General features: G+C 55.6%; 12 protein-coding genes across 12 annotated transcripts; 4 read left to right on the plus strand and 8 right to left on the minus strand.

Annotated features, from left to right (window-relative positions):
* Nucleotides 1–75: 75 nt before the first annotated feature.
* BDY17DRAFT_283838 (amino acid permease-domain-containing protein) lies at nt 76–3,631 on the minus strand (the record flags this gene model as incomplete). Its single annotated transcript, XM_033732087.1, has 9 exons — nt 3,162–3,631; nt 2,582–3,101; nt 2,249–2,521; nt 1,786–2,183; nt 1,625–1,730; nt 919–983; nt 529–859; nt 197–463; nt 76–135 (listed from the first exon to the last, which is right to left on the minus strand). The coding sequence occupies exons 1-9, from the start codon at nt 3,458–3,460 to the stop codon at nt 76–78; spliced, it is 2,319 nt and encodes a 772-aa protein (XP_033587968.1). The 5' UTR covers nt 3,461–3,631.
* A 108-nt stretch (nt 3,632–3,739) lies between these two features.
* BDY17DRAFT_301278 (uncharacterized protein) lies at nt 3,740–4,853 on the minus strand. Its single transcript, XM_033734211.1, has one exon. The coding sequence runs from the start codon at nt 4,694–4,696 to the stop codon at nt 3,878–3,880; it is 819 nt and encodes a 272-aa protein (XP_033587969.1). The 5' UTR covers nt 4,697–4,853; the 3' UTR covers nt 3,740–3,877.
* An 18-nt stretch (nt 4,854–4,871) lies between these two features.
* On the minus strand, nt 4,872–6,535 carry BDY17DRAFT_187953 (alcohol dehydrogenase). Its single transcript, XM_033729977.1, has 4 exons — nt 6,173–6,535; nt 6,104–6,118; nt 5,243–6,048; nt 4,872–5,189 (listed from the first exon to the last, which is right to left on the minus strand). Exons 1-4 carry the CDS (start codon nt 6,298–6,300, stop codon nt 5,059–5,061), a joined length of 1,080 nt encoding a protein of 359 aa, XP_033587970.1. The 5' UTR covers nt 6,301–6,535; the 3' UTR covers nt 4,872–5,058.
* Nucleotides 6,536–6,770: 235 nt separating this feature from the next.
* BDY17DRAFT_312115 (ribosomal protein S5 domain 2-type protein) lies at nt 6,771–7,588 on the minus strand (the record flags this gene model as incomplete). Its single annotated transcript, XM_033735600.1, has 2 exons — nt 6,771–7,245; nt 7,302–7,588. The coding sequence occupies 2 exons, from the start codon at nt 7,586–7,588 to the stop codon at nt 6,771–6,773; spliced, it is 762 nt and encodes a 253-aa protein (XP_033587971.1).
* A 396-nt stretch (nt 7,589–7,984) lies between these two features.
* BDY17DRAFT_253660 (P-loop containing nucleoside triphosphate hydrolase protein) lies at nt 7,985–10,912 on the plus strand (the record flags this gene model as incomplete). The annotated part of the gene is made up of 1 exon (XM_033731365.1): nt 7,985–10,912. The coding sequence occupies one exon, from the start codon at nt 7,985–7,987 to the stop codon at nt 10,910–10,912; it is 2,928 nt and encodes a 975-aa protein (XP_033587972.1).
* Nucleotides 10,913–12,350: 1,438 nt separating this feature from the next.
* On the plus strand, nt 12,351–14,422 carry BDY17DRAFT_318025 (putative MFS sugar transporter; the record flags this gene model as incomplete). The annotated part of the gene is made up of 9 exons (XM_033736154.1): nt 12,351–12,439; nt 12,498–12,616; nt 12,665–12,891; nt 12,957–13,162; nt 13,217–13,451; nt 13,508–13,817; nt 13,876–13,951; nt 14,008–14,117; nt 14,184–14,422. 9 exons carry the CDS (start codon nt 12,351–12,353, stop codon nt 14,420–14,422), a joined length of 1,611 nt encoding a protein of 536 aa, XP_033587973.1.
* Nucleotides 14,423–14,555: 133 nt separating this feature from the next.
* BDY17DRAFT_301288 (uncharacterized protein) lies at nt 14,556–15,786 on the minus strand. Its single transcript, XM_033734212.1, has 7 exons — nt 15,590–15,786; nt 15,448–15,536; nt 15,321–15,392; nt 15,246–15,269; nt 14,934–15,183; nt 14,817–14,873; nt 14,556–14,755 (listed from the first exon to the last, which is right to left on the minus strand). Exons 1-7 carry the CDS (start codon nt 15,686–15,688, stop codon nt 14,672–14,674), a joined length of 675 nt encoding a protein of 224 aa, XP_033587974.1. The 5' UTR covers nt 15,689–15,786; the 3' UTR covers nt 14,556–14,671.
* Nucleotides 15,787–16,341: 555 nt separating this feature from the next.
* Nucleotides 16,342–17,096, minus strand: BDY17DRAFT_188022 (uncharacterized protein). Its single transcript, XM_033729978.1, has 2 exons — nt 16,859–17,096; nt 16,342–16,795 (listed from the first exon to the last, which is right to left on the minus strand). Exons 1-2 carry the CDS (start codon nt 16,979–16,981, stop codon nt 16,517–16,519), a joined length of 402 nt encoding a protein of 133 aa, XP_033587975.1. The 5' UTR covers nt 16,982–17,096; the 3' UTR covers nt 16,342–16,516.
* Nucleotides 17,097–17,741: 645 nt separating this feature from the next.
* BDY17DRAFT_326100 (uncharacterized protein) lies at nt 17,742–19,074 on the minus strand (the record flags this gene model as incomplete). Its single annotated transcript, XM_033737456.1, has 2 exons — nt 17,742–18,633; nt 18,695–19,074. 2 exons carry the CDS (start codon nt 19,072–19,074, stop codon nt 17,742–17,744), a joined length of 1,272 nt encoding a protein of 423 aa, XP_033587976.1.
* A 368-nt stretch (nt 19,075–19,442) lies between these two features.
* Nucleotides 19,443–20,561, plus strand: BDY17DRAFT_326101 (uncharacterized protein; the record flags this gene model as incomplete). The annotated part of the gene is made up of 1 exon (XM_033737457.1): nt 19,443–20,561. One exon carries the CDS (start codon nt 19,443–19,445, stop codon nt 20,559–20,561), a length of 1,119 nt encoding a protein of 372 aa, XP_033587977.1.
* A 46-nt stretch (nt 20,562–20,607) lies between these two features.
* Nucleotides 20,608–21,609, minus strand: BDY17DRAFT_318015 (2,4-dihydroxyhept-2-ene-1,7-dioic acid aldolase; the record flags this gene model as incomplete). The annotated part of the gene is made up of 4 exons (XM_033736153.1): nt 20,608–20,870; nt 20,932–21,170; nt 21,225–21,351; nt 21,486–21,609. The coding sequence occupies 4 exons, from the start codon at nt 21,607–21,609 to the stop codon at nt 20,608–20,610; spliced, it is 753 nt and encodes a 250-aa protein (XP_033587978.1).
* A 387-nt stretch (nt 21,610–21,996) lies between these two features.
* Nucleotides 21,997–22,431, plus strand: BDY17DRAFT_326103 (putative thioesterase; the record flags this gene model as incomplete). The annotated part of the gene is made up of 1 exon (XM_033737458.1): nt 21,997–22,431. The coding sequence occupies one exon, from the start codon at nt 21,997–21,999 to the stop codon at nt 22,429–22,431; it is 435 nt and encodes a 144-aa protein (XP_033587979.1).
* Nucleotides 22,432–22,457: the final 26 nt, after the last annotated feature.

Consider the following 22,457-nt stretch of genomic DNA (forward strand, 5'->3'; position numbering starts at 1 on the left):
CACGAGGGAAGTGTAATCATTGGAGATCTCCAAGTATCAGGACATTATTTGCCAATCTACATACTCCATCCCATTTCAATAATCGTAGAAGACCAAACACCTCGCCTCAATCGACTCGCGATCGTATTTGTCCTCCTACACAACAGTCAGTACTTGCAGCACTTGCCATCGACTTGCTTCAGGGCAGACCACTCACCTCATCAGGGTTGGTAAACGCAGTGTGCGGAACTCTCTTCGCACGACCATCATCCAAGTTATCGAAGCACTTGATCAAAGTCACCTCGCTGGGCGTCTGGCCATACTTGTAGTACCACTGGTGTTTGTCGTTCGCCTTCACACTGTACGTCTCGCCGCGTCGATCGGGATAGATTAGCGCGGTGCCAACAAGATCGGTGTCGGGAACCGAGTGGGAGTCGGCGACTGCCAGAGGGTCTTTCAAGATTGTCTTGATGGGCCGCCAGACCTGCGTGGAGGGAGGTAATGATTAGAGCCAGCTCAGGGCAATCCGTTGACCCGGATGACACTTACATTAATGATCTGGAAGCGTTTGTTCAACAACCCCTCGGCTTCTTCGGGGAGATGGTGGCGCACTCGGTCTTCCGACGCGGAGTAAGACTGATCGATGTGCACTCTCCTCACTGGGCCACGCAATTGGATTTTGGTGGGATCTTGAGAGCGGTCTTTAGGTTGACGGCGGATAGTGTGGTCAAAGATGTAGACGCGAACAGCGCCGGTGGCATCCTTGAGCAGCTGCTCGGTCTCGGGATAATATTCTGCTTTGATCTTGTCGTCGTCGAGGAAGTCCTTTTCCTTGCTTTCGTGGGTATAGATCTGGAAGCCGTGGCTATCGAGAGTGTATCTGTAACGAGTCATAGTCGGCATCGACTTCAACTGGTAGTCTCTCATCAATCGACTTACTTCTCTTCCTCGCCGGCAATGTCGCGGACAGTCACCTTTTGCGCAACATGAGGCCTGATGTATGTCTCAGGCTTGCCAACGTAGCTGGGAGCCGGCGCGCTTCCATCACCCGGGTCGGCGTAATAGTACAACTCGGTGGCGACGTCGTGCTTCACGAAAGGCTTCGCAGCCTGACGGCCCGGCTCGACAGCCTGGTCAAAGTTGTGCCCGGGGGCGTACTGAACTGCGGCGGTAGCCATGACGAATCAATGGGATGTCAATCAACTGTGCCTTGTGCAAAGAAGAGTGTCGCCACCAACATTCTCCGGACATATAGAGGTATATATGTCCACAACAAGGACACTGCCGAGGTGCCGTCTGCATTTGTCAGATCAGGGTCTTGTCGTTGTGGAGGGCTGGAGCACGCAATTTAGTGAGCTTCCTGCACCAGCGTGCGAGGACAGTCGACGGTCCAATGAGAGCTGCTCACTCATGATGCATGACACCGGATCAGCGATGCATTTGGGGAAGGATGCTGCGTGACACGAGGCGGCTTTGAAATCATAAATCACAGTAAGTTCGTGCAGCCCCAGGCATCACCTTCGGAGAGTTGTAGGACTCGTTGAGCACAGGAATTGTTAGAATGCATGCAATAGTTCTATCCTGTCTATTCATCAGATGCAGCCACAGCCTTAAACTGCTTTGGCGCTTTGATATATTTCGTGACCGTCGTTCCGTCGTCTAATATCGCCGCCTCCTCCTCGACCCGATAGCCTCCCCATCGAGGAAGAAGCTTCGCCCACACATACCAATACATTATGGCAAACAAGAGCCTAGAGCACGTTAGCAGCTTCTCATGGCCATCTTCTGACGAGAATGAGAACTTACACAGTGCTTCCCACCAGAGCGTAGCTAACCTCCGAAAGATGCTCTCGCCAATTCAGACCCGGCCGAGGGGCGAAGGGTGCCAGGATCAAAGACGCTGAAAGGGCAATCCTGATCCACACAGCGGGTAGAAATGCTTTGTACGGGCGGCGTAGATCCGGACGCTGCCAGCGCAGCCAGATGATGCCGAAAGAACTTGCAATCGCGAAGAACTGCGCTGGGAACGCCTCGATGTCAAGGATGAGGGAGTACACGTTGCCTGGTGGTAGGCAAATGACCAGCATCGATGGAATCCAATGGATGAAAAGAGCGCCCATAGGAGCACCGAAGGGTTTGGAAGATGAGGCGATAGGTCCGATTGGTAGGATGCCCTGACGTGCAATCTCCTGGATCATACGTGCCTATGACGGTCAGTTAGATTCGTTGCTCAAGGGGTGCAGCAAGGGGTGCAGATAGACGGTCTTACATGGCTGAAAGTCGTGACCATGACATTACCGGCGGCAGAGAGCGCGACAGCGGCTGGTAGGATAACTTGTCCGGCCTGTGCCCCGAAAACTCGTTGGAAGAAGAGTGCTGCAATGAGCTCGCCTGATCGGGAGATCTCGTCGAGAGGCACAACCAGGAAGTAGGCCACGTTGATCAAAAGATACAGAATGCATGATGTGAGTAGAGCTGTCGACGCCGCGGATTTGAGCGTCTTCACTGGATTCTTGACTTCGTTGAGGACGTTGTTGATGTTCTATCGTGAACAGTAGTCAGCAAGGGTTGAAACGTAGGGCAAGCTAAGCAGTCGTCTCACCTGAAGCCCATTGTAGGAATACCACACTTTGAAGAACGCCGTTGATATAATGCCCCAGTTCCAATTCGAGCCCTCCCAGATTCCTGCACTATGCGCTGGAAGAGACAACGCATCGGCATCCCTAGGTCGCAGAAACACGACAAAAACCCCCGTGAAGACCATGAAGACGACCAAGCCGATTTTGAGCCAGCCAAGAGTATTCTGAATCAGAATGCCAGTTCGGAGGAAAATGGAATGCATGACAACGATCGAGGTCAGCAGACCGCCTGCCAACATCCTCATCTCTAGCTGTGTCCCTTCTCCGCCACGCGCGAACAGCACGTACTCGGCGAAGACAATGCAGTTGGACGCCGTGAAGCCGAGGAGAACCGAGTGCATGCCTATCAGAGTCGCAGCGAGGAAGCGAGGGCGTCGGTATACGTATTCAAGATAGACCTTGTCTCCTCCAGACCTGGGCAGCATACAGCCATATTCGAGGGTGATGGCCAAGCCGAACCACGCGAAGATGGCTCCGACAAGCCTGGGTGGAAGAGTCCATTAGCTGGGTGCGTGCGTTCATGTACTCTTCAGGCAGACGTACCACAAGACCAAACTAAGACCCACGCTTCCAACAGATTGCACAATAACTCCCGGCGTGGCAAAGATGCCACTGCCAATGACTCGTGACATGATGAGGATGTATGCGCTGCTCCAGCCCAGGTTGCGCCCCGTCACCGCCGTTTCCTCCAGGACCTCATTTTCGATGGACCTGTCGAGCACGGCTTGCTGCTGAGTTGGTGCTTCGAGATCCGACGATGAGACCGATCCATAGTCGTTGGCATGATATTTGGCGGGCTGCAGAAGCAGGTCTCGCGAGGGATCCTCATCTAAGGGCGCCATGCTGCCGGCCTTTCGATGAGAAGGCGGGCGAAGTTGTTGACTGCACTCATTCTTAGACCCTCAGCGTAATATAGACTTGCTCCTGGGCGATGAGGTGACGACTTAGTAATTCTAGGGTGAAGAATGGCAATCATTTCCAATCGTCGCAGCAGGGACACGCGCGGAGGGCAGGGGTGGCAAATTCGTCATTCCTCGCCCACGATGGCGCGATTGCGTGCCTGCATAACCAGCCCCTCGCCTTGTGAGACCCTCTGCATTTGATAAGGCCTGGGTGCATACCGCTGCCCTTGTCAAGTAACTTAGCATGAGTGCTAGTAAAATGACATTCAGGTTCGATGGAAGATTCCACGCGTGAATTGCACGACCACTCTATGTCTACCTATAGTCGCTATCCTCTCTCTGGCGAACAGCATCCTCTCACGTCGGTACATCCTCCAAGTTCACCGTCTTCGACATATGGATCACCGTAAATCCATTGGTACTTCCAAGGTGACCCGGCTCATAAAAGATTTCATAATCGGGCGCGAAGCCCCTGCGCGTGTAGAAGCCATAGTTGATCTCCTTCATGCACGTAAGCATCGTCTTCAGAACCTGCGGCTTCTTCTCGCCATTCGCATCCACCGCGGCTGCCTGGAACCTCCGCTTCAGCTCCTTCTCCACCAGCTCCATCAGATACCGCGCGACTCCCTGGCGTTGCGCGTTCAGATCGACGGCCATCAGCGCGAGCTCCCACGCATCCGTGTCATCGGGCACCAGCCCCGTGCGCTTCCACGTGTTCTTCTCCCGTGCCGCCTTGTCACACTTCTCTACAATCAGCTGTCGTCCTTCGTATCGCTTGCCACTCGCCGTGCCGACCGCCTGGTTCGTGCCGGCAAACGACAAGACGTAGGTGAAGGTGCCGGGCACACTGCCCAGCTCGTCGATTATTTGGTTATCGGACTTCAATCGGTCATTCTTGCGTTCCCAGATCCCTTTGCGACCATCACCGTTGCCGAATGCATCGTTGATGATGTGGTGTAATGAGGGCAAAAACGCGGATTTGGCCAGCTGGTCTGTAGAGAGGAGGGTCACCTCTGTCGCGCGGCCGTTTATTTCGGGGCCTGGAAAGGTCTGTGGTTCCTCTGCGGTCGTGAGATCCTGCGATGTTGCAACCTTTTCCGGAAAGGTGACGCCGGGAAGATATATATTGGGGTCTCTCAAGTCCGGACGAACAACGCTGTTCTCGACGATAGCCATGAGCAAAAGTTTGAGCGCTGTTGGAAAGGCCGATCAGCACAAGGTCTTAGAAACGCTGCTTCGTATATTCGTGTCTTGCGACCCTTCCAATGGTCACTTTAACATCAGCTGGTAGATGCAAAGGGCGTGACTTATTGAAATTGCGTGTTGTCCAGCGTGAGGTGGTATTCCATTGAATTCGGGGACTCTCGGGGATTTCGCGTCGGGATTCGAGTGGAGTCTCTTCCCGACGCCCTATCGTTTGACACCGAACACCTGTTTCCGTTCAATCTAGACTCTTGCATACACCGCTCGATACAATACCGACGTTGGCTGAGCAAGAGTCAATTGCTACCACTTAGCCTCCATTGAGCCCGGCAAGTCTAACTATCAACTCCAATCAAAATCTTCACATGCTTCTCCCGCTCGTGCAACAAAGCATGAAACCCTTTCTCTAACCCTTCATCTAATGAGATCCGCGATGTAATCATCCGCTCCGGATTCTTCAGTCGACCTGTAATATCGTCAGTATTACAAGCATCGAGACACCAATCAAGTCAAACAGACCATCAGCAATCGCATCAATAACTTCCTGAAACTCTCCCTTGGTGTAGATATTGCTACCCAAGTAGTTCAGGCTCTTCCGGTTCAGCAAATTCCAGTCCAGCGTCAGCGGCTTCTCAAAAATGCCAATGTTCACAATCGTGCCACCGCCCCGAACACTCTGTATCGCCGCCTCCATAGCCGCCTGGACTCCCGTGCATTCGTACACCACGGCCACACCACAGCCATCCGGCGATATGTCAAGCGTGCGTTGACGAATGTCGTCCTTTTGCGGGTTGAACACATGTCGAACGCCGTTGTTGCGCGCATGCTCGGAGCGGAGTTCTGATATCTCCGACACCGCGATGTTCGTGACGCCCTGTGCTTGCAGGCCTAGAATGACGGCGATACCAATCGGTCCGGCTCCCATCACCAGCACTGCATCTGATGGCTTGACGCTGCTACGCTTGATCGCGTGCCATGCGACAGCGAGTGGTTCGACCAGCGCTCCGACGTCCAGGCCCATCGAATCGGGGATGGGGAGCACTTCGCGGGCATCGATGCAGCAGTATTCGGCAAAGCCTCCGCCGAAACCCGAATACCCCAGGAAGCCCCAGTTTGGACACGCGCCGTGTAGCTCTTCCACGCAGTACACGCAATTCCGATCTCCCAGGACGGGGAAGACGACGCATTTCTGCCCGACTTTTAGCCCGTAGGAGTCGGGGATGTCGCTGCCGAGTTCGACGATCGTTCCGCTCCACTCGTGGCCGATGGTTGTGGGGATCGTTTCGCCAGTGAGGACATGGGGCTTATTGAAGGGGACGTTCTTGCTTGATGGGTTTAGACTCGTACATGCAGTCAATTCATAGTTGCGAAAAGACTTACGGGCCGATGAGATACCTTCATGGTACATTAGTGGGGTTACCACCGCATCTCTAGTAAAGTATTACTTACTCGTGGAGGTCAGATCCGCATATTCCTGCCCAGCCGTTTTTGATCTTCACCCAACCTGGCTTGACTTGAGGCTCAGGGATGTCGTCGAGACGAACGTCCTTGTTGCCATGCCACCGTAGCGCTTTCATCCTGTCTGTCTATAAATTGAGGGCGTTCGATCCAAGTGTGGAGAGTGCGGGCAGAAGGCAAGAAGTCGCCGACCTTGACTTGCAGACCTTCGAAGGAGCCCGATGATTTGCAATTATCGAGAAATGACAGTATCGTTTTACTCGTTCCGACAAATTATGCAAAAGTGAAATGGTAGTTTTGGTCTGAACATTCGTTCTATTATGTTGGTCATGAGGCGGGACAGTCCGAGGTCGGGCTTGCCGCGGGGTTGCCATACGTAGCCGCGGCCATTATCATCTTGCCAGGCTGACTTGATGTAGTTGTACAACAACATTGGCACTGGCGCGGCCGCATGTGTGTAATGCGTTCCGAGCCATTGATGGAGCTCGCAGTTTGTGGCTCGCAAAGCAGCTTCAGTGCCCTTTGATTTCGCAGACCTTGCGTCCCGCCGGGGAAAAGCCGTAAGACATTAGTCGTCCCGGACCTTGTTTCAGCTCACTTTCGATGCGAGTACTTTCTTGCCATGCGCCCTGACAATACCGTCGAGGATGCTTCGAATCTGTCTACATCCATCGAGGCCGACCGAGATCATCGCCTCAAGCCGCGCCATCTGCACTCTGGTCTCCATGATGAGCACGTTCACTTTGTCGTCTCCACCACTCGTGCCGAGAGTAAGGAAGGGGAGCTCTTGCTCTTCCAGGCCATTGAGATCTAGCAATGGATCCGCTTCTCCGTCGTTGGCGGCGTAAGAAGCGGTAGAGCCGGTTGTACATGCTGCGACATAGTCTCGCATGGGGATTCCAGCATCGATGATGGCGAGCGTGGTGGCATTGAGACACGCGGCGAGAAGTGAGCCGTCTTGAGATAGCACATGCAAGACGATGGTGATGGTTGAGTGAGGGAAAAGGTGAGTGAAGACGGTGCCAGTAAAAGCGGAGGAGATGGTGTGGCACATTTCTTGGATCCTTCAACAGACGTGAATTAGCACAGGGGTTGCGTAGATAGGGAGGCAAAGCCATACCTCTTGTCAGTTCGGCCTCGCCGTTTCCTGTCCACACCGCTGAACCCAGCGACGTTGATCTCGCACTCGATATTGGCAGCATTGCTCTGATCCCTCGCGCCCGCTCTCCGGCCTTCGCGAGGCCCATTGACGGTGCAGATGACTTTGGTGTTGCCCAGTTCGAAGTATGAGCTGCCATCGGACGCGCTCTGGGTGGAACATTCCCCGTGGATCCGCCTGAGCTCGTTCCACCTTCGCCCATCGACGCGCAGTCCTGCGAGACTGTACGTACTCGAGTCGAGGGGCATGATGGCGATGTTGCCGCGGTACGGTGTGTGGTCCAGTATGGAACTTCGTTGGTCGCTGTGAATTTTTGCCTTCCTGGTTGGAGGTTGGTGGCGTCGCTGGCGCCTGCGCGAACTGGCGGGGCAAACTCTAACGCGTCCTCTTGCCCCTCCTCGCGTTACACTTCCGTCTTCATTCACAAAATACTGTCATTCACCGCCAAAAGGAGTCCAGGCTCCTTCACAACATGCTTGAACATGTCGCGCAAATCTCATCACGGTCACCGACACCTGACCCTCGAAGACCGCATCAATATCGCAGAGGGCGAAGACGAGTTGAGCGATTCCGATTCCGACTTGGACATGGTCAGAAGCCGCACGGGCGGGAAAGAGATTAGCCTTGACGAATATCTGGACGCCATGGCCTCTCCTGGAGAAGATGACGGTGTCGTCGAGGTCTCGTCGGATTCGGAGGGCACAGGAGACAAGAAGCGCAAACGACTAAAGGGCGAGCGCATAGCCTTCGACGATGAGGAAGACTCCGACGCCGCCTACAACTCTTTCAAAAAGCGCAAGAGCGAAGTGAGAAAACAGGCCATCGCCAGTACAAAGCGTGCAAAAGCCAAAGCCTCCAAAGGCTCGGTGGTGGGCAAAAAGCCAAAGACCGTGATTGCGCTGAAAGGCAAGCGGAAGGTGTACGATGCGCCGTCCGATGACGAGACCGACATGATGGAGCAGACTCTTCCCCAGTACCTACAGGAACGACGGAGCTCATGGGCGGATAGACGGGAGAAACTAGGAAATGCCGGACTGCAGCTCCCTCCTGATTACGACGAGGTCTACTTCTCTGGTGATGAGAAGCTGGAGCTCCTCAAAGAGAGGCCGAACTTCAAGGGTGCCATACCACAGAGGGAATACGCCGACATCCAACTGCCGTACTCTCTCGGTATCATCCCTGCCGCCGTGGCTCAATGGCTACGGGAGTATCAAGTCAAGGGAGCGGCCTTCTTACACGAGCTTTTCGTCTACCAAAAGGGCGGCATTCTGGGTGATGACATGGGTCTGGGCAAAACGATCCAAGTCATCGCCTTTCTCACCGCAGCGTTCGGCAAGACTGGCGATGAACGCGATGACAAGCGCATGCGGAAGATGCGGCGCCTCGGCGATGAAACCTGGTACCCACGAATCCTCATCATCTGCCCCGGCACTTTAATGGAAAACTGGAACTCGGAGCTGGAGACTTGGGGTTGGTGGCACATACAGATCTATCACGGGACCCCGGCTGCGAAACAGGCTGCGCTCGCTGCCGCCCACAGCGGGAGGCTCGAGATCATGATCACCACATATTCAACTTACCGTCTGGATCACAGCGCCATCAATGGCATTCGATGGGACTGTGTTGTTGCCGACGAATGCCACACCATCAAGGAGCGAAAGTCAGATGTCACACACACCATGAACCAGGTGAATGCGCTCTGTCGAATCGGCCTCACTGGCACAGCCATCCAGAACAAATACGAAGAGCTGTGGACCCTGCTCAACTGGACGAATCCGGGTCGTCTGGGGCCCATGAGTACGTGGAAGCAACTCATCTGTTTGCCTTTGAAGTTTGGGCAGAGCCACGATGCGACCAACTCGCAACTGTCCAAAGGTCGACGCACTGCGGAGCGGTTGGTGAAGAATCTACTTCCCCAATTCTTCCTGAGGCGGATGAAGAGCCTCATCGCCGACCAACTACCGAAAAAGAGCGACCAAGTCGTATTCTGTCCCATGACCGAGATCCAAGCCGAAGCCTACAACAACTTCTGCGACTCCGAGCTCGTACAAACCATCTTCCATGCTAGTGACCCCTGTCCTTGCAAGTCAAAGAAGAAACAAGGCTGGTGCCATCACGCTCTGTATGAGGGCAAGAAGTGGCAGGACTACGTCTTTCCCTGCCTGATGATGTTGCAGAAGCTTTCCAACCACGTTGCTCTCCTGATGCCGTCCGGCGAGGCTGACCTAGAGCGGCACGAGAAGGACTTGGAGCTTGCTAAAATGGCTCTTCCGGAGTCGTGGCGGGACTTGTATCGCCACCGAGAAAACATCAAAACCTACGCCAACATCGACTTTTGCGGCAAGTGGAAGATCTTGAAGAAGATGCTGAAGTATTGGTACGACAACGGCGACAAAGTCCTCTTGTTCAGCTATTCAGTCAGATTGTTGAAGATGCTGAACATGCTCTTCCAAACCACGACGACATACAACGTGTCATATCTTGACGGCAGCATGAAGTACGCGGACAGACAGAAGACGGTCGACGAGTACAACTCCGATCCCAAGCAGTTCGTCTTTCTCATTTCCACCAAAGCCGGGGGCGTCGGGCTCAACATTACCTCTGCGAATAAGGTCGTCGTCGTCGATCCGAACTGGAATCCCAGCTACGATCTTCAAGCGCAGGATCGGGCGTACAGGATCGGCCAGACGAGAGACGTGGAAGTCTTCCGCCTGGTGAGTGTTGGCACTGTGGAGGAGATTGTGTACGCGAGGCAGATCTACAAGCAACAACAGGCCAACATTGGCTACAATGCCTCGCTCGAGCGTCGCTACTTCAAAGGCATTCAAGATCAGAAGGAGATGAAGGGGGAGATCTTTGGGCTGGCAAATCTCTTCGCCCCGTTGAGTGAGAATGTCAAGTTGCGGGACATTGTCAACAAGACAAACATCGCCGAGACGCGAGCGGGTGTTGAAATTGCGGGTCTGGACTTGGAAGCTTCGCAGGAAGACGACGATGCCGATGCCGATCAGTTATTCGCAGAAAAGACTCTCAACAAGGCGATAAGTGAATTGGCCGAGGACATTATCGGTGAGCCGAACGCGAAGAGGCAGGCTGCTGCCAAGACGGCGAAGAAGCAGGATGCTGTGCAGGCCATTCTCGCCAGTGCGGGGGTGGAGTACACGCATGAGAATGCGGAGGTGGTGGGCACGAGCAAGATCGAAACGAAGATTAGTTCGCGGGCGCACAAGGCCGGGAACAATGTGGACATGACTTCGGACTTTGCTTTTGCGAGAAGTCAGGAAGGGCAGGACGCGCAGTCTACGAAGCCGCCGGTTGGCGTGTACGATAACGACGACAACGATGATGACCTTGACGGGGGTGACGGACTTGGAGTTGTGCACTACAAGTACCGGCCGCCGGAGGATGTGAGACGGCGGCAATTCTGCACCATGGCGAAACAGTTTGGGTACGATGATGTGACGGAATTCGCGCTGGTGGTGGAGGGGTGGACGCAGCGCCAACGGAGGGACTGTTTGGAGCGCTTCTATCGTGACCGTAGGGCGCGAATCGCGGAGTTGGCTCGGATTTAGTCGCAAGCATACCACCAGGGACAAGGGTGAGTCTTTAATGCCTAGAAATGGGACGAGTGACAAGTCAGATCATAGCCGATGACCCTTGACAGAACGAAGGCCCCTGCTCTGGATATTGTTGAGTCGTTGTTCGTTCTACCGTAATGGACGGCAGAATATCGTCATCATGATCTTACGCTCGTCGAGGACGGCTATCGTTGGATTTCAAAGCAGCCAAGCAATAATCCACGCGTCTGGCGCGCCGTGTAGCCGAAATGGCCGTATGCGATCTCTACTGGGGTCAGCTGAATTGCACTCCACTCATCATGGCGGTCCACTTGCGGCGATGCGTGCGTCGAACGCGAGCATGGCAAAGCGGTGAAGTTCCGACACGGAGCATATGACCGGCGCCATGGCTGAGAGTACTGACTCGCAGCCTCATCCGCGTGCCCTGCGTCGCGAAATACCGCCAGGATCAGGAAAAGTCCAGCCATATTGTGGCGTTGAAGGATTGCCTTGCAGGAGCCTTCCCCACAACGCCCAGCTCGAAGCCATGCTCGCACGCGGTCCAGTCGTGAAGAGGAAAGAAAGCCCTGGCTCGCGTGTGGCTTGCAGCTCGAAAGCTGATGCCCATTCCTGGTCTTTGCCGTGGCGAGACTCGGGGAGAAGCGCGGAAATAGGGCAGCAGGCGAAGCTCACGCATGCAAGCTGCACGCTTTTGCGGCTTATTACCGAGAACCTGGATCGCGCGCACGTGTGCGGCAAATTAAACTCAGCACATGGAGTAGGGTTAAGCTTCGATACCCCGCGGGGTCATGAAAATGTATAGCCGTCACCTTTCTGGGCGCTGCGGCTCGCGCGGACGGTGCTTCCTCGGCGACTTCCATGGCGGCGCCAACATCTCCTTGGCTGGTGAGTTCAAGCCTTTGTGGCTTCAGCCACGGGCTCGGTGTCTGTCCCCATGGCATCAAAGAATATGAGTTGGGGAGAGGGTAAGCAGGGAATCCGGTCTCTTGCAGTCTGGCCCGAGAGGCTTGCGCTCATGAAATGCAATAGCCGGCATCTCACGCTCCTCGAATCTCGCGGGTCACCGATCCTTGCCCAATATGTGCAAGTGGCGCGTAAAGTGTCCGTGGGAATGCAGGACTAGCCGTTTATACAAAGATACCTGCAAAGTTAACGTAACGTGGATCCGCCTGCCAGTGTGGATAAAGGATCACCAGGATGGAAACGCCGACCTCATGGACACCCCCGAGGCTATCACTGGTCAAATTGCGGAGAACCCGGGGAAAGTGGGACGCTCACTACGGGGAAGTTGATCGCATACATATTCCCGTGCCCACTCTCGCGTTGATCACTTCGGTCTCTGCTCTCCCTGCTATCCATTCTGCTGGGCCTCTGCACACCTCCCTCCACTTCCTCCACAGTGATTCCCCATCGAGACATCGTCTCCGCCAACATGGGCAAAGCTCCCTACTTCGGCCTTCGAGGCCATTCGCTGCACCGAGCCATCTGGGGCTTGTCGTGCGTGGCCATCATGATCTTCGCGTGAGTGCAGGCTATCATGGGGAATCGACTTGTGTAGCTACTGACACGGCACCCCCAGTTACAATCAAGCCGCTGCACCCAATCTCGTCACTTTCCCAACGTTCTACAAGCAGTTCCCTGAGCTCAACATCATCACGAGCACTGGCGCCCAGAAAAGCCACAATGCCACGATCACGGGTTGGTACGACGACTCCACGTTCGACGATCGCTGCTGACAGTGTACAGGTACCGTCATGTCGACCTACACCCTGTTGGGCGCGTTCGGTGCCTTGGGATGTACGTTCCTCGGAGACATCTGGGGTCGACGATGGACCATCTGGGTCTCGTGCTTCGTTCAATCCGTCGGCTGCCTTTTGATGGCCACCTCGTATGAGCTTGGACAATTCGTCGTCGCCAGAGTTTTGCTTGGTCTCGGGACGGGAGGCATCATCGCTACCGTCTCAGTTTGGCAGGTTCGTCGTATCCAAAAGCAGGACTTTGTGCGCCATAGAGCCAGTGACTGACACGTATCGAACAGGCGGAGACGGCAAAGGCAGCGACCCGCGGCGAACACGTTGCCAGCTTTGGTATCTACTGTGGACTCGGGCTCGTCCTTGCTCTATGGCTCATCTTCGGCATGTCGTATGTCGACGGCTCCATCAGCTGGCGCTTCCCCCTCGTTGTACCCATCATTCTTGGCATCATCGTCCAGTCATTCATCTTCTCGCTCCCAGAGTCTCCACGGTATGAGTCCCGCATTTCGACGTGCTTGCCACATCTCGCTGACCCTGCATTTAGTTGGCTGGTCAAGAAAGGACGCAGTGCCGAGGCTGTCGAGATCATGAGCATCCTCTACGACGTTGACAGATCGGATGCGGAGCTGCAGTCGGAGATCCGCGACATCGAGCTGTCCCTGGAGATCAACAAGGACGTTTCTTTGATGTCAATGTTCAAGATGGGCCCACAACGAATCTTCCACCGCGTGGTGTTGGCAGGCATCATACAGATGTACCTGCAGATGTCTGGTACCAATGTGAGTCGAAGTCGTAGATATCTATTTCCCCCCGACGACGATGCTGACTGTGTAAGGTCGTGGTATACTACTGCACCACTCTGTTCGAGGTTGAGCTGAAGTTCAGTACGACCGAAGCCGGCATCCTGGCAGCATCCCTCATGTTCACCCTGATCATCGGATCTGTCATTGCATCATTCACCGTCGACCGCTGGGGCCGACGACCGTTGATGTTGACCAGCGCGGCCTGCATGACCGTCTGCATGGCGGGCGTTGCCGGCTGCACTTCCAACCCGAACAACCCGACTGCTTTGAAGGCTGGCGCTTTCTTCGTCTTCGCCTTCGAGACATGCTACTGTATTGGCTTCCTTGGTGTTCCGTTCCTCTGTGAGTTGCTCGCTTCCGCGGTCCTCTAGCGAATTCGCAGTACTGACTAGACTTGCAGACGCCAGCGAAGTCGCTCCCGTCCACTTGCGCGCTGCCGTATGCGGTGTGGCCACTGCAATCTCCTGGTTGTTCAAGTAAGTCGACAATCACGGTCAATCTCCAGTGCCCTATCGCTGACCTCACGCTCTAGCTACCTGGTTGCCGAAGTCACGCCCATCGGCTTCACGTCCATTGGATGGCGATACTTCCTCGTCTACGTGTGCACCAACGCCGCCGCAGGCATCACCGTCTACTTCTTCTGTGCGTAGCCCACATGTCTCAACCAGCCTCAACCATGCAACATCATGACTAACATAATCCTACCAGACCCCGAAACCGCCGGCCGCACCCTCGAGGAAATCGACGAAATCTTCACCAAGTCGACTTCCATCTTCGATCCCGTCAGCGTGGCCAAGAAGCTGCCCAAGCAGCACTTGGCCGACTTCTTGAAGGAGGAGGCCGAGCACGACCCCAAGATCAAGGACCTTGTGGAGCATATCGAGGGCTCCGACGTTTCCATTGATCGCGCCTACGTGGTGGAACCCACCAAGCTCGAGAAGGCTTGAGCGGATGGAGTCTTCTCTAAGACGGACTGTTATGATGCATAATGTTATTACACGCGATTTGCTTTGACGATGTCATGTCTTTTCGGCGGTCTTTTGTTTCTGCGCTTATGCACTGCTGCGGCTAAGACTACCATGTGCTTTCCTCGTACATGAATAGAAAACGCTACAAATGTTCCTGCAGTTCGTGTCCGCCTTTCCCCAGCCATTCACATCACGTTCCGCCTTGGAGCGCCACTCAGTATCGTCTAACTAACAACCGCTCGAGGTGACCGAGACACTGGCGTACACCGTGACGGTTCCAGTGCTTTTCACCGTTTTCGTGATGGTGTTTGACTGTTGTGGACGCGGAGTCAGTGGAATGTCTGCCCGGTCGAGATCTCCCGATGCAACTTACAAGGGTGGAAGTCACGGTCGATGTGATTGTAGGCGTAGTCGTGACCTTGGCTTTCCCCTAGCGCCACAGCATTAGCATTTCGAGCCCAGCATCGGCAGGAAGGGTTGCAGGGCTCACATTCGCAGTCACGGTGCTCGTGACGACCTTGGTTTTCAACACGCCTGCGACGGTGGTAGTCGACGGCTTAATGGCGAGGCAGCTGCAGGAGGAGGAGGTGTATGCGGAGCCGGTGGGAGTGGCTCTCGCCTTGATGAGTTTCTTCGCAGCCGGAGGGGCGGAAGAGTGAGAGGAGTGGCCGCAATACACCGTGTCAGTCAGGGTGGCAGGATTGGTGACCGTCTTGTCGGGCGGGTAGCTGGTGTAGGTCCTAACAAGAGCTTGTGAGCTGGTGCGACATGATGGATCTGTGTTCTATTCCCTGGCACCTACGTCGTTACTTTGTCTGTGACGGTGCTAGTTGCTTGTCAGCAGAGTCCAAATGGACGTGAGTGAGGAAAGGCATACCGAGTGACGGTGACTGTGGTAGGGGACGCGGTGGAAACCTTTGTCGCCGAGTTGACCGTGACGGTAGAGGTGCTAGGAACGATCAGCGTTGGTGCAATGCCGACGACAGCCGGAAAGTGTTGCTCACGAAGTCGTTACGGTATTCGCAGTGACCGTCTTGTCGGTGATGCCTAGATAGCTCGAGCAGAAGCTCGTGGCGGAGGCGGAGTTGGTGATCTTGACGCTGGAAATCAGTTCATGTCCGTCAGAATGGAAGGAGAGCAACGCACCGAAGCTTTTGCGGATTTGCAGAAGCCATTGGCACGCTCCTCCAGCAGAGGACTGGCGGTGGCAAGGGCCAGGCTCGCAGCGAATAGACCGAAGCGCATGATTGCTATTGTATTGATTTTGAAAGACTTTTTCTTGATAGCGCAGATATGTGAGGAGACTCGATGAAAAGCAGAGAATCTGGAGACACAACGAAACGCCTTACCGTGTATAAGTAGTCCAGATCCACAGCGCACACACGCTGCAAGCAGATACAGCCCGCGGAGAGTTACGTGCGTAAGGACGGAGAACGCGGTCTCGCCGTGGTAGGTGTCACCTACTTGCAGTGATGGGCGGCGGATCTAGATCTCCCTGTGTCGCCGGCAGACTTGGCGCGGGCCTTGCTGGCGAGGAAACGTGCAGCACACGTCGATGCTCCGCGGCGTCTAGTAATGCAAGAGGGAGAAAGGGCGGAAGATTGAGGCCAACCGGAAGGGCTGTGCGAGATAAACTCTCCCAATTAGCTGCGGCGGGCTCGTATCGCCAAAACTCAATCTGTTCCGCGGCGGCCGAATAGGGCCGGGGCGAGGCTAGCTGCATTATTCCCACTCAATTGCGAGCAGGGAAGATCCTGGCTCGAGATCTAGAGCGAAATGCATGTGAGCATGGCATGATCGCCGCCCGCGGGCGGTGGAAGTGTAAGGACATGGCCAGCTCTAGGTGTCACGGGGACTCTGCATTATCCGGAATTGACCAACTCGGGATGTGGAATGCCCAATCAATGCGGAGGAGGTCATGCCATACGACTCTAATTGGAAATACTCCGGTCCTTGTGGACTAGCGATGGCTTGCGTCTCGGGTTCCACCGATGCAGTAGACGACAGAAAAGTCCTCCCTTCCAACCAATGCAGTAAACGCCCAAGAACCGCCGATGCAGCAGATGCCAAAAATCAATCTGTGTAATCATACACCATCCCACTCCGCGGCTGCAGCACAGGAGCCTCGCCGATCTGCCTCGCCCGGCCGTCCCAGCCAACGCCTCGGTAAACGTGCTCGACATATGTCTTCATCTTCGCCGCCAGCGACACCGAGCCCCTCGCGGCACGTCGCTTCCCGTTCCGCTTTGCAGCCGTGCGTGCGTCCCAGGAGTACTCGTCGTTGAGTGGCCCTCGTGCGATAGGCCAGGCGGGAGTGGCGTCCCGGTATGTGTGTTGGGCGTGGATGGATTGCTGGGGAGATGTGTCAGCACGTTATTCGCTGGAGGGGGTGTTTGGGCTAAGGTAGATGCGTACTTCTGATTCGCCTTGGGACCACCTTCGCTCTATCTCGTCTAATCGGGCGGGTGGAAGAGGCTTTGCGGTGCACAGGGCGAAGAAGGCTGTTGCCAGCGCCAGGATTGTGAGGAAGAAACGCATGATGAGTTTATGTGTTGTCGTGAGGATTGATGGTGTTGGATTGATGGTGACCCACGCCCGCTGCGTGTATGGAAGTAGGGAACAAATGAGAGAACAGGAAGGAAGGGGAGATATGAGTAGAGGGCAAACGGAACAGGAGCACTTATGACACGCCCGCTACGGAGCATTGAAACACCCACGAGCACCTCGCTCCGACACCCACCAGCCACCCTTCCTTCCGCCGTTTGAAGATGACGAAAAAGCTCCGAAGCTGCAAGGTGCCGCTCCCATTTAGGAAGCACTTGGGGCCATCCATACACACGAACGGCGAGGGGGAGAAACTCCCTTTTGTGCCGCCACAACAGAATGCTGGAGTCGTGGATTGCCCAAGGGAACACGGTGAACTGGCCGCTGGAGAGGTATGCGGAGGGATGGTGTGGCAAGGGAGGAACGCTGGAGGTGTCAAGCTAAAGCGGAACCGAAGAAGGTATGTTTCACCTGGCACGCAGCGCCAAGAAGCCCTTCGTCTCCAAATTTGCATGTTTGACCACCTGTACCTAGGAATAGAAGCATGCCAATGGGCGAGAGTGTGCGCGAGTTAAATGAGGGGGTGATGTATCTTGCTTCAGACATATGCTATCTAATGTCTTCACGTGCGGCAAACTCGCCAGTGGGGTATCACCTTGCTTGCGCCCAAAATTCGCATGCTCCTGTAGATGCGCCCGCGCAATGCTCGCGTGAATGAGTAGTCACTTTTCCAACCGCCAAGTGCTTGGGAATATCACCGGTCTACCGAAGGCTTTCTCCCAAAGCCCCCCAACGACCCAAAGGGAGCGCCGAAATTCGTGCTGACCTTCTTCTTCAACTTGATTCCACCGTTTTCAAACGCTGCTTGAACGGGATCTTCCTCCGCCTGCTCGCGTGATGTATCCTTGGATGGAGGAGACAGCGCTGCCGAGCTGAGAGCATTCGACGACAGCTCTGAAACGGACGAATCGCGGATACACGTTGAGACCGGGGCGAGCGGTGCTTCACTGCCTCTTTCGCGCTCCGCAGTCGGGGAAGCAACGCCCGGGCTCGGCGCCTGGAACACCATTGGCCTCCCTTCCTCGGGATTCCTCTCAATCTGCTCCAACCTTTTGCTCAGCGCCTCGAGAGTAAAGTTGGTTTCGTTGGGTTTGTTGGGTAGTTCGGGCATGTTCAGCGGCCCTTTCAACTCCTTCTCCTCCTCCTCGCTACTGGTCTTCGTCAAGCCGGTGTTGGCGTGCGTGTTGTTCCTCGTGGGAGTGTCTTCGATGCCGTCAAAAGTCAGGCTGTTCAAGGGTGGCGGGGTGAGTGGTCTCGGGGCTCGGAGTGGAGTATGGCCCGCAGCCACACGATTGATGAAGGCGGGAGGTGAGAGTGGAGGGTCGCTGTTGGGGGATCGCGGGATTTCTTCCACTGTAATTGGGATGTTCTCTTGAAATGAGACTGAAGGGCTGGATTCGCCAGGGGCGGCGTTGGCGGAAGAGATGTCGATGGACTGTGGGGCGTTTTGACGTCTTTGAGAGAGTGGAGGAGGGTCTTCGTCTTCGGCGATGCTCGGCAGGCGACACAAGTTCGTCGAGGCTCTGGATTGCGGAGAGGTGATGTTGCTGAGATTCAGCGGGGAGAGGGAAGGCGATCGCGCGGGACTGGCATAGAGCATTAGATGAGCGGAGGGGAACGGAAGGGCATGCAACGGCAGAAGCTCACCTGTAACCATCGCCTGCACGCAAGAGCCTCTCCAGCTTCGCTATCCTCTGATAGAGGCGATCCTTCTCGAGGCTCCAGCATTGTCGCTCAGCTGCGAATGCATCGTGCAGCAGTTGAATGGCGGCAGCCTGCTGATCCACCACCACCTGCCACTCGTGCTCGCTGCCTGCCCGCGGCGGACTGAAGCGGCCCATGACAGAAGACAGAGGGTCGGCGTCTCCCTCCGGAGGCGATGATTGAGATGCAGTGAGAGGGGCGAGAGAGTCGTTAGATGTCTTCTCGAAGGCGAGCGGAGGGCTCTTGGGGCGTTTCTGCTTGGCAAAGTCGGCACTCAGTTCGCCCACCGAAGGTGTGGTGCCGGGCAGAGAAGAGGGCTCCATGATGGGGGGTGTTTTGTAGTAGTGGCAATGCAATCTGTCATGCAGTGAATAGGGACATGCCAGGGCAGTGAGACAGGGTGAGCGGCAGGCACGCGAGAAGAGAAGTGATTGATCGGAAAGTGACGCAGCTGTCAGGGCAAGGCGAGCCGCACGGGCCCAGCCGCATCGGCCCGACCGCTCCGAGGCAACGGCCGCTTTACCCCTGCAGGAAACATTCCCGCAAGCCACCGCGGCCGCCGTGCCACCTTCACGTGCTGCCCCGCGTCCAAGCTCATCACCCAGCCATCTCCTTCTCCCGTCGTGTGAAGACACCTGCGCTATCCACAACCATGCGCTACGCCCATCGTTCGGCAAACGACGCATGAGCAATGTTTCGAGGAAAGTCCCGAGGAAGAGGAGGCCGTGGGCGCGGCGGAAGACAGTCCACGCAACCCCGAGGGCTGTTCGCCGATGGCATCTGGCATTGCGATTGCTCGCCGCGCCTGCCAGCAGAGCATTTCAAGGTGAAGAAGGAGGGCCAGAATCAAGGCCGATGGTTTTACACTTGTCAAAAAGCCGACCCTGATCGCTGCGGCTTCTTTCTGTGGAACGAAGATGCTCAAGTCAGGGAAGAAGGCGCGGTGCTGGGAGGTCGGAGGTCGGAGCCCAGGGCACAGGCGGGATGGACTGCAGGGAGAGAGGCAGAGGAGCGGTCGAGTGCCCTCCCGCCTGGTAGAGGGCTATTTCAACGCATGGATGGTAACAGTGACGATGACGACGACAACGACTCGACCGCCAGTCCCAGCCTGTCGCCCTCGAATCGCGCAAGTACAGCGAACAAACGATCTGCACATGAAGCTGGCATGCATGAGTATGGGTCTGCAGATGTCGATGACGAAGATCAAGACCATCGAAGACACTCAGCCCGCCCCTCCGACCCCATGACCCCACACAAAATGCAAAAGACGGGCGTCTACGCCACTCCTGCAACGACAGCGAGAAGAGCGTTGCCTTGGATGGAACAATCCTCGAGCGTCGAGCCGCAAATCAAGAACGAGCCGGGATACTTCGATACACCCTCAAAACAACCGGTTGCAAGCTCATCGACAGCGCACTTGCGGACAGTGGGCCCGCAGACTCCCGCACCACTGCCCACACCAGACGTAGCTGCAACACCATCGCTGTCCACCCGTCACAAGGATGCGCTTGTCAACCCCGCGGACGATGCCAGCTCGTTGACAGCAGAAGTATTATCTGCGCTCTCCGCCACCCATGTTCCAAGCGACACGCTGTCCAATTTACGAAGCATCCTTACCAAGCACGACCTGCGCAATCAAGGCATCAAAAAAGGTCGCGATATCAGTCGGTTGGCCCTGAAAGCCAAAGACGCCAAGATCACCGAATTGCAGGCCCGCATTGCCAGTCTGGAGGCGGATCGCGACGTGGAGCGATGGCTTGGAAAGACAAAGAAGTGGGACAGTGCGCGAAGTGGCACTTATGAGGAATGAAGAATGAAGAATGAAGAATGATACCCCTGTTGTGCGTTCGTACGTTTCAACCTCTAGCGATGTTCAATTCACGCTTGTACCAGGCCTGCAGTGCCCTTACATCTGCACTCAGCACGACGAGGTCGAATCTCTCCAATGCCTGTTTCGCACCCTCGCCGTCTACCACAACGATGCCGCATTTCTTGCCGTGCAATTTCGCGGATGCAACGACGGCATCAATGGCATTGAGATATGCAGGCTCCGTCCATTTCGCCGGCATGTAGCCCAACAGGGCAAGAGCAAGGTCGTTCGGGCCGATGAGGACGAGATCTGCACAAGCCCATTATTAACGTGGCAACACTAGATGCAGGAACAAGAGACCATCTCCCACCTATGCCGTCCACTCGACAAATTTCATCAATGTTCTGCACGCCAGCGGCGGTCTCAATCTGCACCATGGTCAAGAGGTTCTCATTCGCTTGATTCACGTATTCCGCCGGGGTGGCAATGCCGTGCGCGAAGCAAGCAAACGGCCCGCCCTGCCCTCTCAAGCCTCGCGGTGGGAATTTGGCAAGGGATACTACGCTGCGCGCATCCTCGGCTGAGTTAATCATGGGAACGAGGATTCCGCTGGCGTCGAAGAGAGTCAGTTGGTGGTGAGATGCTTCTCGGGGAGAGGTCTACTGCGCTCCGGTATCCAGCGCCCGCTTGATGATCGGCATAGTCGAGCCCGCAACCCGAATAATTGGAGAGGCATCCGCGCTCGCAATGGCGAGGACTTTATCGTGCATGTCGGCGTCGTCGACATTACCTGTCGTGGGTGGTCAGAGGCATGGGGTAGTCTGCAACGGAAGACAAAGACTAGCCATGTTCGCAGTCGACTATGACGGCCTGTTGCCACCATGTCATTCAGCCTAGTTTTCTACGCACAAGGATCCCAAGCACTGACATCTAATCCCGTGTGCGCAAGCGCTTGGGCCGTTCTGGCGCCTTTGAGAGTAGTGAAGGACGCAAGTGCGCGACCGCCTGAGCGTAGAGTATTGAGAAGCCGAAGTTTCGGATTAGCCATGATGTCAATCTCTCTGGAAACATGCTCTGTGCCAATCGCGTTGTATCTCTTATTATATCGTCAGCCTCTGCCGCCACGGAGCGAAGTCCGATCGCTTTTACGACGCGAGCGGGGATTGGATTTCAGCTCGACTTCACCCGTCATTTGGCCGAGCAGTATACGGTCCTGACTTTGGCACACCGTAGTGATGAAAAGCCACGCGAGATGTTGAAACCACTCCGAAGATCGACGACTAGACTCCCTCATATTTTGAAGAATCAGTTGTCCTCCCGGGGGGCGGCCAGGAGTTTCTACACTCTTACGCAGACGAGAATAACCACGCCTCCGAGAAACCCCGTGCAGCAAATAATTACAAACCCGAGAACAATCGTCCGATCTACTAGCACAATGCCCCCATCACAACAACAACAACCAAAAGACGGCGCCGTCCTCACCGCCACCTTCCAAGTCCAAGACACCGACCTCGCGAGCGCCATCTCCCCCGACCCGAGCGACGTCTACGCCCGCGTCCTCGCCACCCCGCGCCTGGTCTCCTTTATGGAGATCGTGTGCGCGCGCATGCTCGTCCCTCACCTCGCGGACGGCCAGCTTTCCGTGGGCGTGCGGGTGGAGATGGATCACCTAGCCGCGACGAATGTGGGAGAGACGGTGGAGGTCAAGGTGACGTTTCTGCAGAAGGAGGGGAAGCAGTTTGTGTTTGAGTGCGTGATCTCTGACGCGGGTGGGGAGGTGGGAAGGGGAGTGTGTAGACGTGCGATTATTGACGAGATGAGGTTGATGGAGGGGGCGGGGAAGAGGGCGAAAGGGGGAAGTCGACTTTGAAGGATGGGTTGTGTGGTACAGGTGTG

This window comes from Neohortaea acidophila, assembly GCF_010093505.1.
Source record: "Neohortaea acidophila strain CBS 113389 unplaced genomic scaffold BDY17scaffold_8, whole genome shotgun sequence".
In the NCBI taxonomy this organism is placed as follows: domain Eukaryota; kingdom Fungi; phylum Ascomycota; class Dothideomycetes; order Mycosphaerellales; family Teratosphaeriaceae; genus Neohortaea; species Neohortaea acidophila.